This window comes from Tachysurus fulvidraco, chromosome 17 (assembly GCF_022655615.1).
Source record: "Tachysurus fulvidraco isolate hzauxx_2018 chromosome 17, HZAU_PFXX_2.0, whole genome shotgun sequence".
In the NCBI taxonomy this organism is placed as follows: Eukaryota; Metazoa; Chordata; class Actinopteri; order Siluriformes; family Bagridae; genus Tachysurus; species Tachysurus fulvidraco.
In genome coordinates this window covers 15,485,405-15,498,515 of record NC_062534.1, presented here as the reverse complement: position 1 = coordinate 15,498,515, position 13,111 = coordinate 15,485,405, and the positions used below count along the sequence as shown (strand labels likewise).

At 39.4% G+C, this 13,111-nt stretch overlaps 1 protein-coding gene across 1 annotated transcript; it reads right to left on the bottom strand.

Moving 5' to 3' along the window:
* Positions 1 to 7,058: 7,058 nt before the first annotated feature.
* nanos1 (nanos homolog 1) lies at positions 7,059 to 9,967 on the bottom strand. The gene has a single exon (XM_027136169.2). The coding sequence runs from the start codon at positions 9,519 to 9,521 to the stop codon at positions 8,790 to 8,792; it is 732 nt and encodes a 243-aa protein (XP_026991970.1). The 5' UTR covers positions 9,522 to 9,967; the 3' UTR covers positions 7,059 to 8,789.
* Between the last annotated feature and the right edge of the window lie 3,144 nt (positions 9,968 to 13,111).

Genomic DNA, 13,111 nt, shown 5'->3' with positions numbered 1-13,111 from the left:
TAGCTCATAATCCTGCTTGAAATCCCATGATGGAAACATGTGAATAAGCTAACAAATTCATATAACACATAAAAATTAAATATCTTATATATTTGGGTTTTTACAATATGACCAATTAGGAAATTAGAATGTTGTTGGAAATTGAGTCAACTCTTGTATACAATATACTGATTCACAATAGGGATCTGTGTTATGCTAATGTGTTATGTGTTGAGCCAAATTATCTGAAAGAAATTTACTGTACATGTACATTTCAAGTAGAATAGTAGAAATCTCTGACATCCACTGTGTAGTCATATAGTCACTATTTACAATTCAAATATATCTCATGAATAACAATAAGAAGTGAAGACGCTTCAAATAGAGATTTATAACCTTTGAACTTTAGGATCTTATGGACTTGATATAAAAAACACCCCAGATTTCATTTTAGCAATTTAACCAATCCATTTTCCTAAGCAGTTTTCAGTGGAAGGAAAACCAGAGAACCTGGATTTGTCTTCCTGTATTGCTAATAATTAGTGAAACATTTGTTTTAATTATTCTTGATTATGGAAACAAAATAAAGCCCAAATTATATGACAACTTGAGTTGATTTTTGACATTAAGGACGATGAGAGTTTGCACTAAAATACAGAAAACCCGTGTATATTAGATTATAATACTCCTGTTCGGACAAAATGCACATTTCCTAGAACTTTTGCAAACACTAAACTTAATAAAACACTAGATGGCAGCAGAGAGGTGTCTATAAAAAGCTCTAGGCCACAGAGAGCCTAATACATGTGAGTTGTATAATACCGTATGTGTGTTAAGGAGCTACAAAAGACATTTACACTTAAATCTATGTGTAGATAAGCACAATTAAAACGTACACTTTAACGTACATTATTTCTATGCCTTTTTTTCTGAGGGCTTGTAGATCGTTGGGATACATTGTTTAGCAATAGCAATGTTTAGCATGAGAACAAGTGAGTGCTTTTGCATTAAACAAAAACATAAAGCCAGAATAAACTTAGAAAATTTACCTCAGTTCTATGTAATTTCAGACATCAAATACTTTTTGGTCTGCGTTAAAGAGCATCTGTTGCACAAAGTCTATTATGGTTCAAGGATACACACAAACAGTGTTTGTGTTTGTGTGTGTGTGTGTGTGTGTGTGTGTGTGTGTGTGTGTGTGTGTGTGTGTGTGTGTGTGTGTGTGTGTGTGTGTGTGTGTGTGTGTCTGTGTGTGTGTGTCTGTGTGTGTGTACCTGAAGGCTTTTAGAAGGCTGCAGGAAGCTGCAGTAATTTCCTCTAGCCTGCGTCACTAACGCTCCTCCGTGCATGGAGTCCTAACCACAACCACATGGGTCTCAGACTCTTTCAAAAAGAGCATTCCTTACCTCATTGGGACTCAAACAAGAAAGAAAAATACAGCAGTTAATATCAAGGTCAAAGTAAAAATAGCAAAACAAAAAGTTAAAACTTTATTAGTCTTGATTCATTATTTCTCATGAAATGTTAATGGAATGTTGGCATGCTAAAATAATGAACAGTCTATTGATGGGACTGAATTAAGAAGGATTTTCATGCTAAGATTTAATGCAGATTTGTGTTTCTAGGTTTCTATCAATTAACCTGAGCAGGATGCTGGACTAATTACCCTGAGCTCTATCTGCATAATAAAGTCGCTACACTTTATAGATTAAGATCAAAGACAAGTAGGCATCACCAAATGATTCCTGTAATCCCACAGAGCATCACTGTGGAATACTATCAAAAGCAAAGTCAAATTAAAGGACAGATTTGCAAGTACACCCATACACAGTGTACCACTGATCTTAAAGGCCAAGCAGCAGGGATTCTCATGACTCCCAGAAATCAGGAAAGGATTAGTCACTGACATTATCACAAAATAGAAATGCCTAAGCAATGACTATGAACAAACCTTCTTAGATTTAAAAGCCAAACATTTATGTAGAGAAAAAGACTTCTCTGTGTACCAAACTCAAAATAGTCTCCAAACAGAAGAGTGCATTTTATGCCAGATTGAAGTTTCTGCCCTCTGGTGGAGTAACAGAGTACTGCGGTTTGGGGCAACAGTTGCATTCAACAATTGAGTGCAGATGGCCAACATATTAAAGGGAAAGTTAAAGCCTCTGTTATGCTTGGATAACTTCCTGGTAAATGTTTGATAATTCTAACTGACAACTTTATCCTTTGGTAAAAAGTTCTATCTTGATTGATGAGTGGCCTCTTCCCAGATGTCCACCTCCATCTACAGAGTATAAGGGCTCAAAGAATGGTTTGATAAGTATTAAAAAAGGATGTAAATCATATGCTGTTACTCCACAAACACCAGAAGGCAACCTATCTGAACCTCTGGGTGATTTTGGATTGGTGTTTTTAAACAGTGTTCCCCACCATCACCATCAACCACCCATTCTTCTGTAAGAATCATGTTCATTCTTCCAGTACAGTTCCAGAGACTATTGGCTTGTTTTTTCTCAATACCTTACTCTTTACATCTTTCACCTTAAACTTTATTTGTTACTTATATGTACATACCGAATGTAAATATATTTTGAGTAAATTTCTCTCTCTCTCTCTCTCTCTCTCTCTCTCTCTCTCTCTCTCTCTCTCTCTCTCTCTCTCTCTCTCTCTCTCTCTCTCTCACACACACACACACACACACACACACACACACACACACACACACACACACACACACACACACACACACACACACACACACAAAACCCTGACTGTTGCTTGATTTTTATGCAGCATCCTGGGCTATGAGATTGGGCAGGAAGTTTGCCTTGGCTGGGTAACCGCCACTCAATGAATCATTTATGAAGACCAAAAATATTCAAAATTGAAAATATACACTTACTGTCAGTTATGCTGAGAAAAACAGGGGATTATTCTACCCACAGGAAAGTTTCAGCTCAGTCACTATGAGTGTTGCATATAGTAAGCTTTGAATAGAATATTAAGGTTTAATTCTGTAACAATATTGATAAGCATCTATAAACCTGTAAAGGTAATAGCACAGCACTAGTAAACCTGTTTTTAGTACAGTATTTGTGATTTTCTAAATCAGAGTGTCCAAAAGGTGTTGATTGATTTTCTATAACAGCACAACAGCACAACGTATTTCCACCGTCTTTTATACACTACCGTTTCTATATTAACAACTAATGCACAAGTACATGTATGGCATAGGTTTCATATGATCTAAAATGAATAACACAGATTTTTTTAAACGGTTTACTGAAGAAATAGTTATAATTGGTTACTTTAAAGAGACATTTATTCGTTATATTTATTAGGCGACTCGGGTGTCGGCCCTTTTTATAACTGCAATTGTTGGAAAGTAATATTTCCATCATAGGACAGTTGTGCAACAGAGGATGCAAGGACGAGGAGGAATTATTTCTTACTTAATGCACAGTACTGTTTGATTTAGTCTAGTTAACCTAACCCTATTTCTTGTGTAGCGCTAAACCAGTACTTGTGTTAAATCATGAAATAACGATGATCAAAATTGCATAAATTCACATCCTTAGAGATACTTTGCTGCCTGCTCAAATGTCCTCATACACCAGGACTGAAGTATTCACAGAGCGGAGATCCTCCATATTGGTGTTTTAGAATGGGTTTCACGCTTGGCTGCAAGCCAATTTTACCCTTGAGAGTTTCTTAGCCATTTCTTCTGTCTGTGAGAAACAAATTCCCAGCACACTAAAGGTTTAGCAAGTCCATCATCATTGCTCAGACAGTGCCTTATTACTGCTCTCTTTTTGTAATGATCTGCTAAAAACAATTAGCAACCGCACTGCCATTCTGAGCAAATGTATTACAGTCTAGGCCTGAAGGACCGCAGAACTTCACAGCCTAGTATCTCAATCAATTCACCTCATTTTCAAGGCTTTCTTGAGTCTGATCACGTAGGTTAAAGTAGTGAAACCTCTACTGCGTGACGTTATCACCCTCCAAGCTGTAGTTTGACACCTGTGATATAAAGCATACTGAATGAAGTAATAAGGTTTAGATGAGATGTGAGTTCTAAAGTGGTTCTTTATTTCAATTGGTGGCTGCTTCCCACACTGCAAGATATTATTTTCAATTTGAACCGCAGCCAAAATCCATCAGAGCCCTATGTCAGGGAAAACTGTGAAGTTAATGCATACCAAGTCAGATAATGGTCCCTGGACAATGAAACCGAAATTTATCTGAATTAAGTTTACATACATTTTCTGTGAATGCTTTGTAATGCATTTTTTTATTTTTTTATTTTACTGAACTCATCTTTTTCAACAACGTTACCTTACATTAAAGGAAAATTTGATCGGATCTATATCTTCTAGATGTCTTCCCAGAGCTCTAAGATACAGTTCAATTGAGTCCCTGGGCATAGGATAGAAACCAAACACCCAATAAATGCTAAATATGCCTCAGATAAATATAATCTATAATATTGGCATTTTCCCTGTCTACACTGGAGAAGAGGTCTTTTGGAGACCTCGTATATGTAAATGGGGTTAAGGCAAAGCGAGCCGCAGTATCTATTTTAATGGGCCATGCTGAAATGTAGCCAAGTGTTAGATAAAACAACTAACAACAGAAGAAAACTTTTAGGCAAACCAAGAATATGCGCAACACAAACCCACACATTACATTGTCAAGCTGCATGTGAGAAAGAACCATTCATCCCCACCCATGTATGAGTGAATGACTGCAGCTTGATTTTAATCTGAAAGCTAACTTCAGTATTACATCCACAGTGTTTCACACATGCATAGACGTAATGGGGAATAATGGTTTTAAATTGTATTATACTGTAGCATGTTTGATCTTGGTGGTTAAATCTGGACCAAATCTATTTTCATCTTAGAATTTTTACCCAACCATTTTTACACAACCATGCCAATTTAAGAGAGTTTTTCCTTGCCACTGCTGCCTGAGTCACCTCAGACTTGCTCATTGGGGATAAATAAATTCATACATACATAAATACATACATACATACACACTGGGAACTATATATATATCTTAATTTTTTACTATATTAATTCCTTTTTCTCCTTATGTTTAACTTCTGTTCTATGTTTATGTTCTGTAAAGCTGCTTTGAGACGAAGCCCATTGTAAAAAGCGCTATACAAATAAACTTGAATTGAATTGAATTGAATTGAATTCACATGTTACTATAGTTATTAATTTTAGTCTTCCTGGATTAAACATGAAAAGGAAACTATAATCCCATAACCACATAATGTTACTGTAAGAGACTGTACAGTGCAATGCCTTATAAGCTGAGACAACCTGTAAGACACAACCAGTTGTTTTTACCTCAAGCTGTAACGTAGCATGGACAGAAACAAAAACACTAATGCTGAGGTTGAGCATGACCAGTCATTTTCTAGTGTTAGAAAACTAGTTCAGCTTATGTGTTCTTAGCCTGGGCAGTTTTTGAGACTGAAAATATCTTTTATATTGAACTACTATTTGATTGTTTGTGTTATATATATTACTGGAAAGTACATTATATGAGCAGAGGTTTGTGGACAAATCCAATCCATATGTTCTTGTTGAATATCTCATTCCACACTGAGTCCCTCTTTGTTATTATAATAACCTCCTCTCTTCTGGGAAGGCTTTCAATATTTTTGGAGTGTGGCTATGGGAATTTGTGCACCATTTCAGCCACGAGAGCATTAGTAAGGTCAGGCTCTGATGTCAGATGGTGTTCCAGTTTATCCCAAAGATGTTCAGTGGGGTTGAATTCAGGGCTATGTGCAGGCCGCTGAAGTACTCCCGCCTGGGTAAACAAGGTCTTTAAGAACCTCACATTGCTGGAACAAATTTGAACCTCTTTGTTTTAGTGAAGGAAAATCTTAATGCTAAATAATATAAAGACATTCTGGGTTGTTTTCCAGATTTGTGATAACAGTTTGAGGAATACCTGTGATGGTCAGGTATCCATAAAGTTAAATTCTCTGGGTCAGGGTCTATAGTTTTAGCTTGATTAAGGCACTTACTGTAACCCTTTCTGCTCCAAGAGCTCTGTATAAGGTCTGTAACCCTGACCCCAGTGGAAGAGAGGTATTTCACTTGAATAAAGGCTTCTTCTTCAATACCCTAGGTATCATGATTATCATTAAAAAAAAAAAAAAAAAAACATTAGTTAAGGGGTGTGCACAATGATACAAGTAGGCTATTTTAAGTGTTTTACTTATTTTTTTTTTCCCATATGGTTTACTGATATGCTTTTCTGTTCATTTGTAGAAAGTGGAACAAGTGCTTTCATGATATATAGGTTTAATTTTTTTTTGGCACAGAAATCTGCTATTTTAGACTCTATATAAATATATAATAATATATAATATCTAAAAGCTTTTGGACAGAGGTGTCTCACATTGTGTGTGTGTTGTGTGTGTGTTGTGTGTGTGTTTCACCAGGCTACTGTCCACTGTAATAAAAATCCTTGCTGTACTTAGTATCCATCCATTTTTAATGAAGTGTCTCAGCTGTGTGCATGGTTTTGCACATTAGTGTGTGACAGAGGGGGAAAGTGGTACACAGGCCTTTAGGTTTGATGGGACTTGCTGAGAGAAAGCAAAAGAGAGAAAACAGAACACTGCCCTTTGCCCTCTTTGCTTCCTTTCTTCTGAAGTGAACGGAAGTTAGCTGACAGCTAATCTCATTCTCCTGGGGGAAGTAAAGTTAGACACTCAAGTTAACAAAATCACACTGCAAAAATAGAAACAGCACCACTTGCTCTTCTGTAGGCAGCTTTTCTTAACCTTGAGGCCTGCTCTCTGTCTCTCGTTCTCTTTCCCTCTCTTCCGTTCTGACTGTGAGCTGAAACTGTGCAACTACATCACATTAGATCAGTGGAACAGCCAACACTAGACTGTGTGTGTTTGGCCATGTCTGTTTACTTAAAGCAACCCATTAGGAGAAAGGTGGGCAGTGACAGTGACTAAAAAACCCCTTAACAGACAACTGACAGTGTTCTGCTCTAAACTGCACTCAAAATATGTAGGAGACGTTGACTGCATGGAGTAATGCATTTGACAAGCAATTTATTTCTCTACTGAATTCATTCCCTTTCCACAGCTGCTAACAGGAACATTATGACAAAAAATAAATAACAAAATCTGACAGTGTTTCTTTTTTAGTCTTCTTTTAATTTAATTACAAACTTCAGTTAAAAGTGGCAAATTGTCTAAATTTTTCAACATATTCCATTATCTTTCACTCATCAAGAATGTAACATTGAACAACTGAAAAATATGTATGATATTTTGTCATTATATTCAGCCATCACCTATTGGCAGAAACTGCTAAGAGCTTGTTGGAATGCAATGAAAGAAAAATACAATTATGTTATACAAAGATCAAAAATACTATTAAAAACCCTTATTATAAATGGCAGCGCTATATTAATAAACTGCTATTGACATTTTACATGTAAGTACAAAATATTGTTGAGGTAGCACCCTCTAAAGTCACTTTTTAAATGTTAAAATACTGAATAGACATTACTTGACTTTTTTTTTTTTTTTTTATTTACATTACAGCAAATCTATGTTCCGTACTTCATTACAATTGAATTCCTTTGGTAAACAAATGGTCAGACCATGTGCAGTCCTGCATGTTTAAATTGTACATTCACAACATTTTTGCATCATTCTTTTGGGTTCATTTTTTTTACATAATGCAAAAAAAGGGGGCAAATGCATTGTTTTACAAAAAAAAGAAAAAAAAAGCTTTTTTTTATTAAGAACATTCATTCTGTTTTGTTCCACCACTGACCCTTGGAGAGTTATCAGACTGCATTATTTTATAACTCACCCGCTATTTTCTCTGCAGCTCGCCTGTGATGGTTTTCAGGGTAAAAAGGTCAAGTGTGAAAGCTTGGTGCACTAGGGCAGCTCCGGCGCCAGACAGGTCCCCTCAAGACGCATTCTCCAGTGTGTGTGTTCCCCTTTCTTGGGGTGTAAACATTAGCAGGGCACCTTGTATTGGCCTAATGAAGACATCTCGAAAGGGGTCTGGCTGAAAGACTAACCCACACCTATCTCTGTCAGTGGGGCTCATAGGCCAGTTTGGCTGGGCATCTACTCATTATGAGGTTATGCTAAGACCATGTACAGTAAGGTCCAACAGAGATCCCATTGTGTTTCTGAGCTTGGTGTGTTTTTTTTTTTTTTTTTCTTCCTCACCCATATCAAATGTCAGCTTGGGAGGGAAGGAAAGCATGTGATGGAGTGTAGGAAGAAAGGAATGGGCTAAATAAACCAAACCAAACTCAGAGAGGAAACTTCAGCAGATTGCAAATGAAACATTCTCAAGATGGCAAACTTAACTTTGGTTTAAAAGACATAACACAATGTGTAAGCTTGGCTTACAGTAAAGAAAATACGTATTTGCTCTGATGTGTATGCTAACATTCATGCCCATTTAAACAAACAAACAAAAAATACCATCTTTTATTTATATAAACGTGACTGAATATGAACTGATAAACATCTAAGACACACGTGGAAAAAAGAGATTTTTTTTATGAATAAAGTATACAATAAACTATGGAAATAAAGCATCTATAAAAATATAAAGGATTTTTTTTAAACACAAAAACATTGATATCTTATTTGTTTAATAAATCCTACAGTCTAGCAAGTTAAGACTCGGAAAGCCGCGATTGGAACAGTCAACTGGAAAAAAAGGTTCAGTGCAATAAATGTAGGTGATTTATTTACTGAGCGCGTGTAGATTGGTGCTTTTTTTTTTCTTTTAGAATATTTTGACGCGCTTACCGCCCACTGCCCGGCCTCCTTTGAGCGCTCGGGGCGCAGGCTGCTCCTTGGACAGCGGACAGTACTTGATGGTGTGCGCGTTGTCGCCGTTGGCGCTGCACAGCGGGCACGTGTATGCGCGCAGGATCGGGCACACCACGCGGCCGTCGGGCGCCTTCAGCACGTGCGAGCCGTACACCTCTTCGGGGGCGCCGTTATTCCGACAGAACACGCAGATCTTGGGCTCCTGCTTGGCGCGCGCCGCCGCCGTCTTGCGCACCTTTCTATCCGCGCCGAACAGCTCAAAAGCCGCGAAACTTCCGCCGCCTCCTCCTCCTCCGAAGCCCGCGTCGCGCTCATGCCCTACAATCCCCGCGCCGTGGCTACGGAACGGACCGAGCGCCGAGAATCGTTCCTTGAGCTCAAGCAGGGAAGGCGGCGGCGGGCTTGCGGGAGGGCAGCAGCAGCCGCACGACGAGGAAGAGGAGCAGCACGAGGAAGAGCAGCAGCAGTAGTCCAAGTGCGCGGCGCACGGGCACGGCGCCGAGTCGTCCAGGCCCAGTGTGGCTTTCAGAGACTCCGTGATGGAGTTGGGGCTCGCTCCGCCGCCGGGACCGCGCTTGCTGCTCTGCGTCACCAGCGTGGACAGGCCCAGATAGTCGTTCCAGAAGTTGAACGTGTAGTCATAGGACGTGCGCGCGCTTAAGTAGCTGTGGTTTAAAAAATCCATCTCGCTTTTCCCCTGACTCCCGAGCGGCGCGACGGCGCCTCTCTGTGCAGGATAAAACGGAGAATATATATTCCGTCTCGAGTGAAACGGCAAGTAACTAACAGATGTAGTCAGGTCCAGCGCTTGTCTTGGGTATTTCGGGCTGCGCGCGAGGCTGCTGGTTATAAGCCTGGGGAAGGAGCGGAGAGAGGGGCGGGGCTCTTTGCGCCTCGAGTTTGGGAGCAGATCAACAGCGTGATTTCTTCAGCACGATCTAAAGCCCTCAAAGGGAAACGACTCCGCAAGAAAGAAAAAAAAGAGAATTACCGCAACTTTGCAACTTTACGATGTCAAACCAGCCATAAAGCGTGTTAGCTGCAGTGTGCCTGTCATCCCTAATAGAAATACACAGAGAGATGAGAACAGAAACTCGCATTACGATTATGCACGCTTGAGTTTGAAACGTTACACAACTGCGTTATATTTTTCCACGACCCCTCTCTGCCTGCTTCCCACACAAGCCTTATTTTTGACTATTGCCACCAGCAATCCGTGTTCCCTACAGAAAAATACAGCGAACGGACACGAGCTATTTTGCGCAAATGGCTCTTATGAAACACTAGCAGCCAAAGCCACTGGGACTGCGTGCTTGTGTGCGCGAACGCGCTGCTCTTTGTTCTTTGAGCGCGCGGCTATCGCACCTGCGCAAAACAGTAAACTTCATGCAACAAATATGTTACAAACCCAAAAACTCATCTTCAGTCAAATGTGAAAGCGCCTCTATATAATAATACATAGACCTATTAGTGCGTGCCAGCTGTCTTTCGCTTTCCACGAAAAGAAAGCATTCATTGTAGCAGTAATCATGGTATTAGGGGTAGAACTCTTACACCTGTTAGTGATTCTTGATGCTTGTCCACACACTACAGACCTTTCTCTGCAGCACAGCACTTAACCGAGCCAGGAGCTGGTGTATCATTTGGAGTTAAATGGCCTAAGCTCAGATGTCAGTAGATTTGCTCGGGTCCTGTAGTTCTCTTTTTGATGGGTTGCCCGCTGCGTGGTCTTGGATCTTAGAGAAGGGCTGTTGTGCTGCAAGGCTTTTGTTCTACAAGCTCCTGGCTCAATGCAAGCATACTGAACTAGACTGGAGCCATCTCTCTCTCTCTCTCTCTCTCTCTCTCTCTCTCTCTCTCTCTCTCTCTCTCTCTCTCTCTCTCTCTCTCTCTCTGGCCCAAATCCTGGTACCACAGTGAAACTCGTAATAAGGGTCTGGCGAGATTAAGTCATCTCAGAGTAAACAAAAGACTGCTTTGCATTTTTGTGCTTTGTTTAACACACTAAGAGAGGGTGGGTGACAAGGGGCACAGGCACAAACACAAGCACAGTCACAGGTGCAGGCCAGATGAACACTAAAGATGCACGCTAAAGAAGTGCATGTTCTTAAACCCCTCTCTTTCTCTCTGTGTGCATCTGGCTCTATCTCTCTAACACGTGATTATAGATACTGTTTTCAGCCTGCCATAAACACGTAACGATTAATGCACTTCAAATTGTGGGCTTGTTTTTTTGTTAATTCCCACTGTGGACTATGTAACAGAAATAATGCAGCGTTTCTGCAGTGGCATCCTTGCACCACTGGGGGTCTATGTGAGCTGAGTATAACATTACAGGGATGATGTCATTGGGCATCCTGGAAGGCATTAATTTACATAATAAGAGACGTGTAAGAAACACACACACACACACACACACACACACACACACACACACACACACACACACACACACACACACACACACACACACACACACACACTTTTGCTGCTCAGTTATACAGGAAATTTAGCAAGTAATGTAGCACATCATTAAACAACACCTAATGTATTACTGCATCCTTTAGTACACTCAGTTTAAGATTCTAATGACAATTCTTATGGTAGATAAAAAAAGAAAATAATTGGACAAAGTGAGGAGAAAACCTCTAGCTCTGCACTGTATTCTGTATTGATGAGCTGATGGCTACGTAATGACAACTTTATCACTATTGCTGCTATTCCCAGTGATGCTCTCTATGGGTCTTGAGTAATGTATATGTCAATAATTGTGTTTCATTCTCCAGTGAAAGATAAAACTACCTTCAGCCCACAAGACTGTCTTCTTCTATCATGATGAATTATACTTCTCTGGAATGTGAACATGAGGCTCCCAGAGCATCGCTACCACAACAGGCACCGTATTTCTAATTAAAAGTGAAAGAGAGCTTTTTGAAGCCCATCCAGCTCAGAGGATTAAGTCTATTTAAAGGGGAATTCAACAGAATGCCATACCTCTGTGTTTAACCAAGTGGAAACTAATAAAGAAGATGTGCTTTGTGTATGTTTGCACTTGGCTTAGTAGCTTTTCTTTGCCCAAAGGAGTACTACTTTAGCTGAACTTTTGCCCTTGCCAAGCACACATTTAGTTTGCAGGGTGAATGAAGCAAGACCTTGGTTATTCAGTATGACCTTTGAATATTTATGCAATTATGTATTTTCAATTGAGTGGCTGCATATATAAACAGGAGCAACCTTTTTTAGCCTTATTAGACTAATTATTTGTCTTTCATCAGTTGAAATGTCCTTGTGAATAAATTTGTCAGGGCAAGCACCGGCCTACTTGTTGATTAATACAAATACATTTTAGGCATTATTGTGAGTGTAGTCTACTTAGTGTAAAGCATAATTATGTACAAAATAAAGCATTATACATGTAAAGTATCCAGTAAGTGAATATCTTAGGTGTTCATGACAATATGTGAATCAACTTAAACTTGCCAGCTAAGTGTTTGGTAAAGTACAGAGCTCTCTCTCTCTCTCTCTCTCTCTCTCTCTCTCTCTCTCTCTCTCTCTCTCTCTCTCTCTCTCTCTCTCTCTCTCTCTCTCTCTCTCTCTCTCTCTCTCTCTCTCTCTCTCTCTCTCTATGTCCAGTATTAGTAATGAAGGAAAGTCCTGGCTGTGGCTCTGTAGAACTTTTACTGTCTTCTTTAATTTGAGCCTAAAATATTAATGACCACATTATTACTTAATTTTGTTGTGACTTGGAGGGATTAATACCCATCCATTAAACAGCGCTAATTCTTCCCCTGTCTGGAAAAAGCTCATGCCTACTGGATCACAGAATTACATTACATGCTGAAAGATCTATGGCACCAGTGAGGAGACTAGTGCTGCAAATTGATTTAGCGGTTCGAGCTGACAGAGATGATGTGGGAGGTTGCTGACCAAGGCAAACTTTTACTTTTAACGAGGTATATTGTTATGCTCATCACAGTTGGTGTAATTCTAGCATTTGCCATGCATAGGGCCTGCCTTTTGTATCTGAAATAGTCTTTAATCATGTTGTGTTTTTGAGAGATGAATTATTAACTCCAAAAAATTTGCTTTTTCAAGTGTGCAGTATCGACATCACTTTATAGCAATACATACACTGGACGGTTTCTTGTGTTGATACCTGCTCCACATTTGTGTTTTAAAAAGCGACAGAAGAAAAAGAAGCCTTTGGTCTACCTCCAAATGCTTTCTGAAGCCTATTACATGAATATAATCAGATTTGCTTATTTAATTTACTGA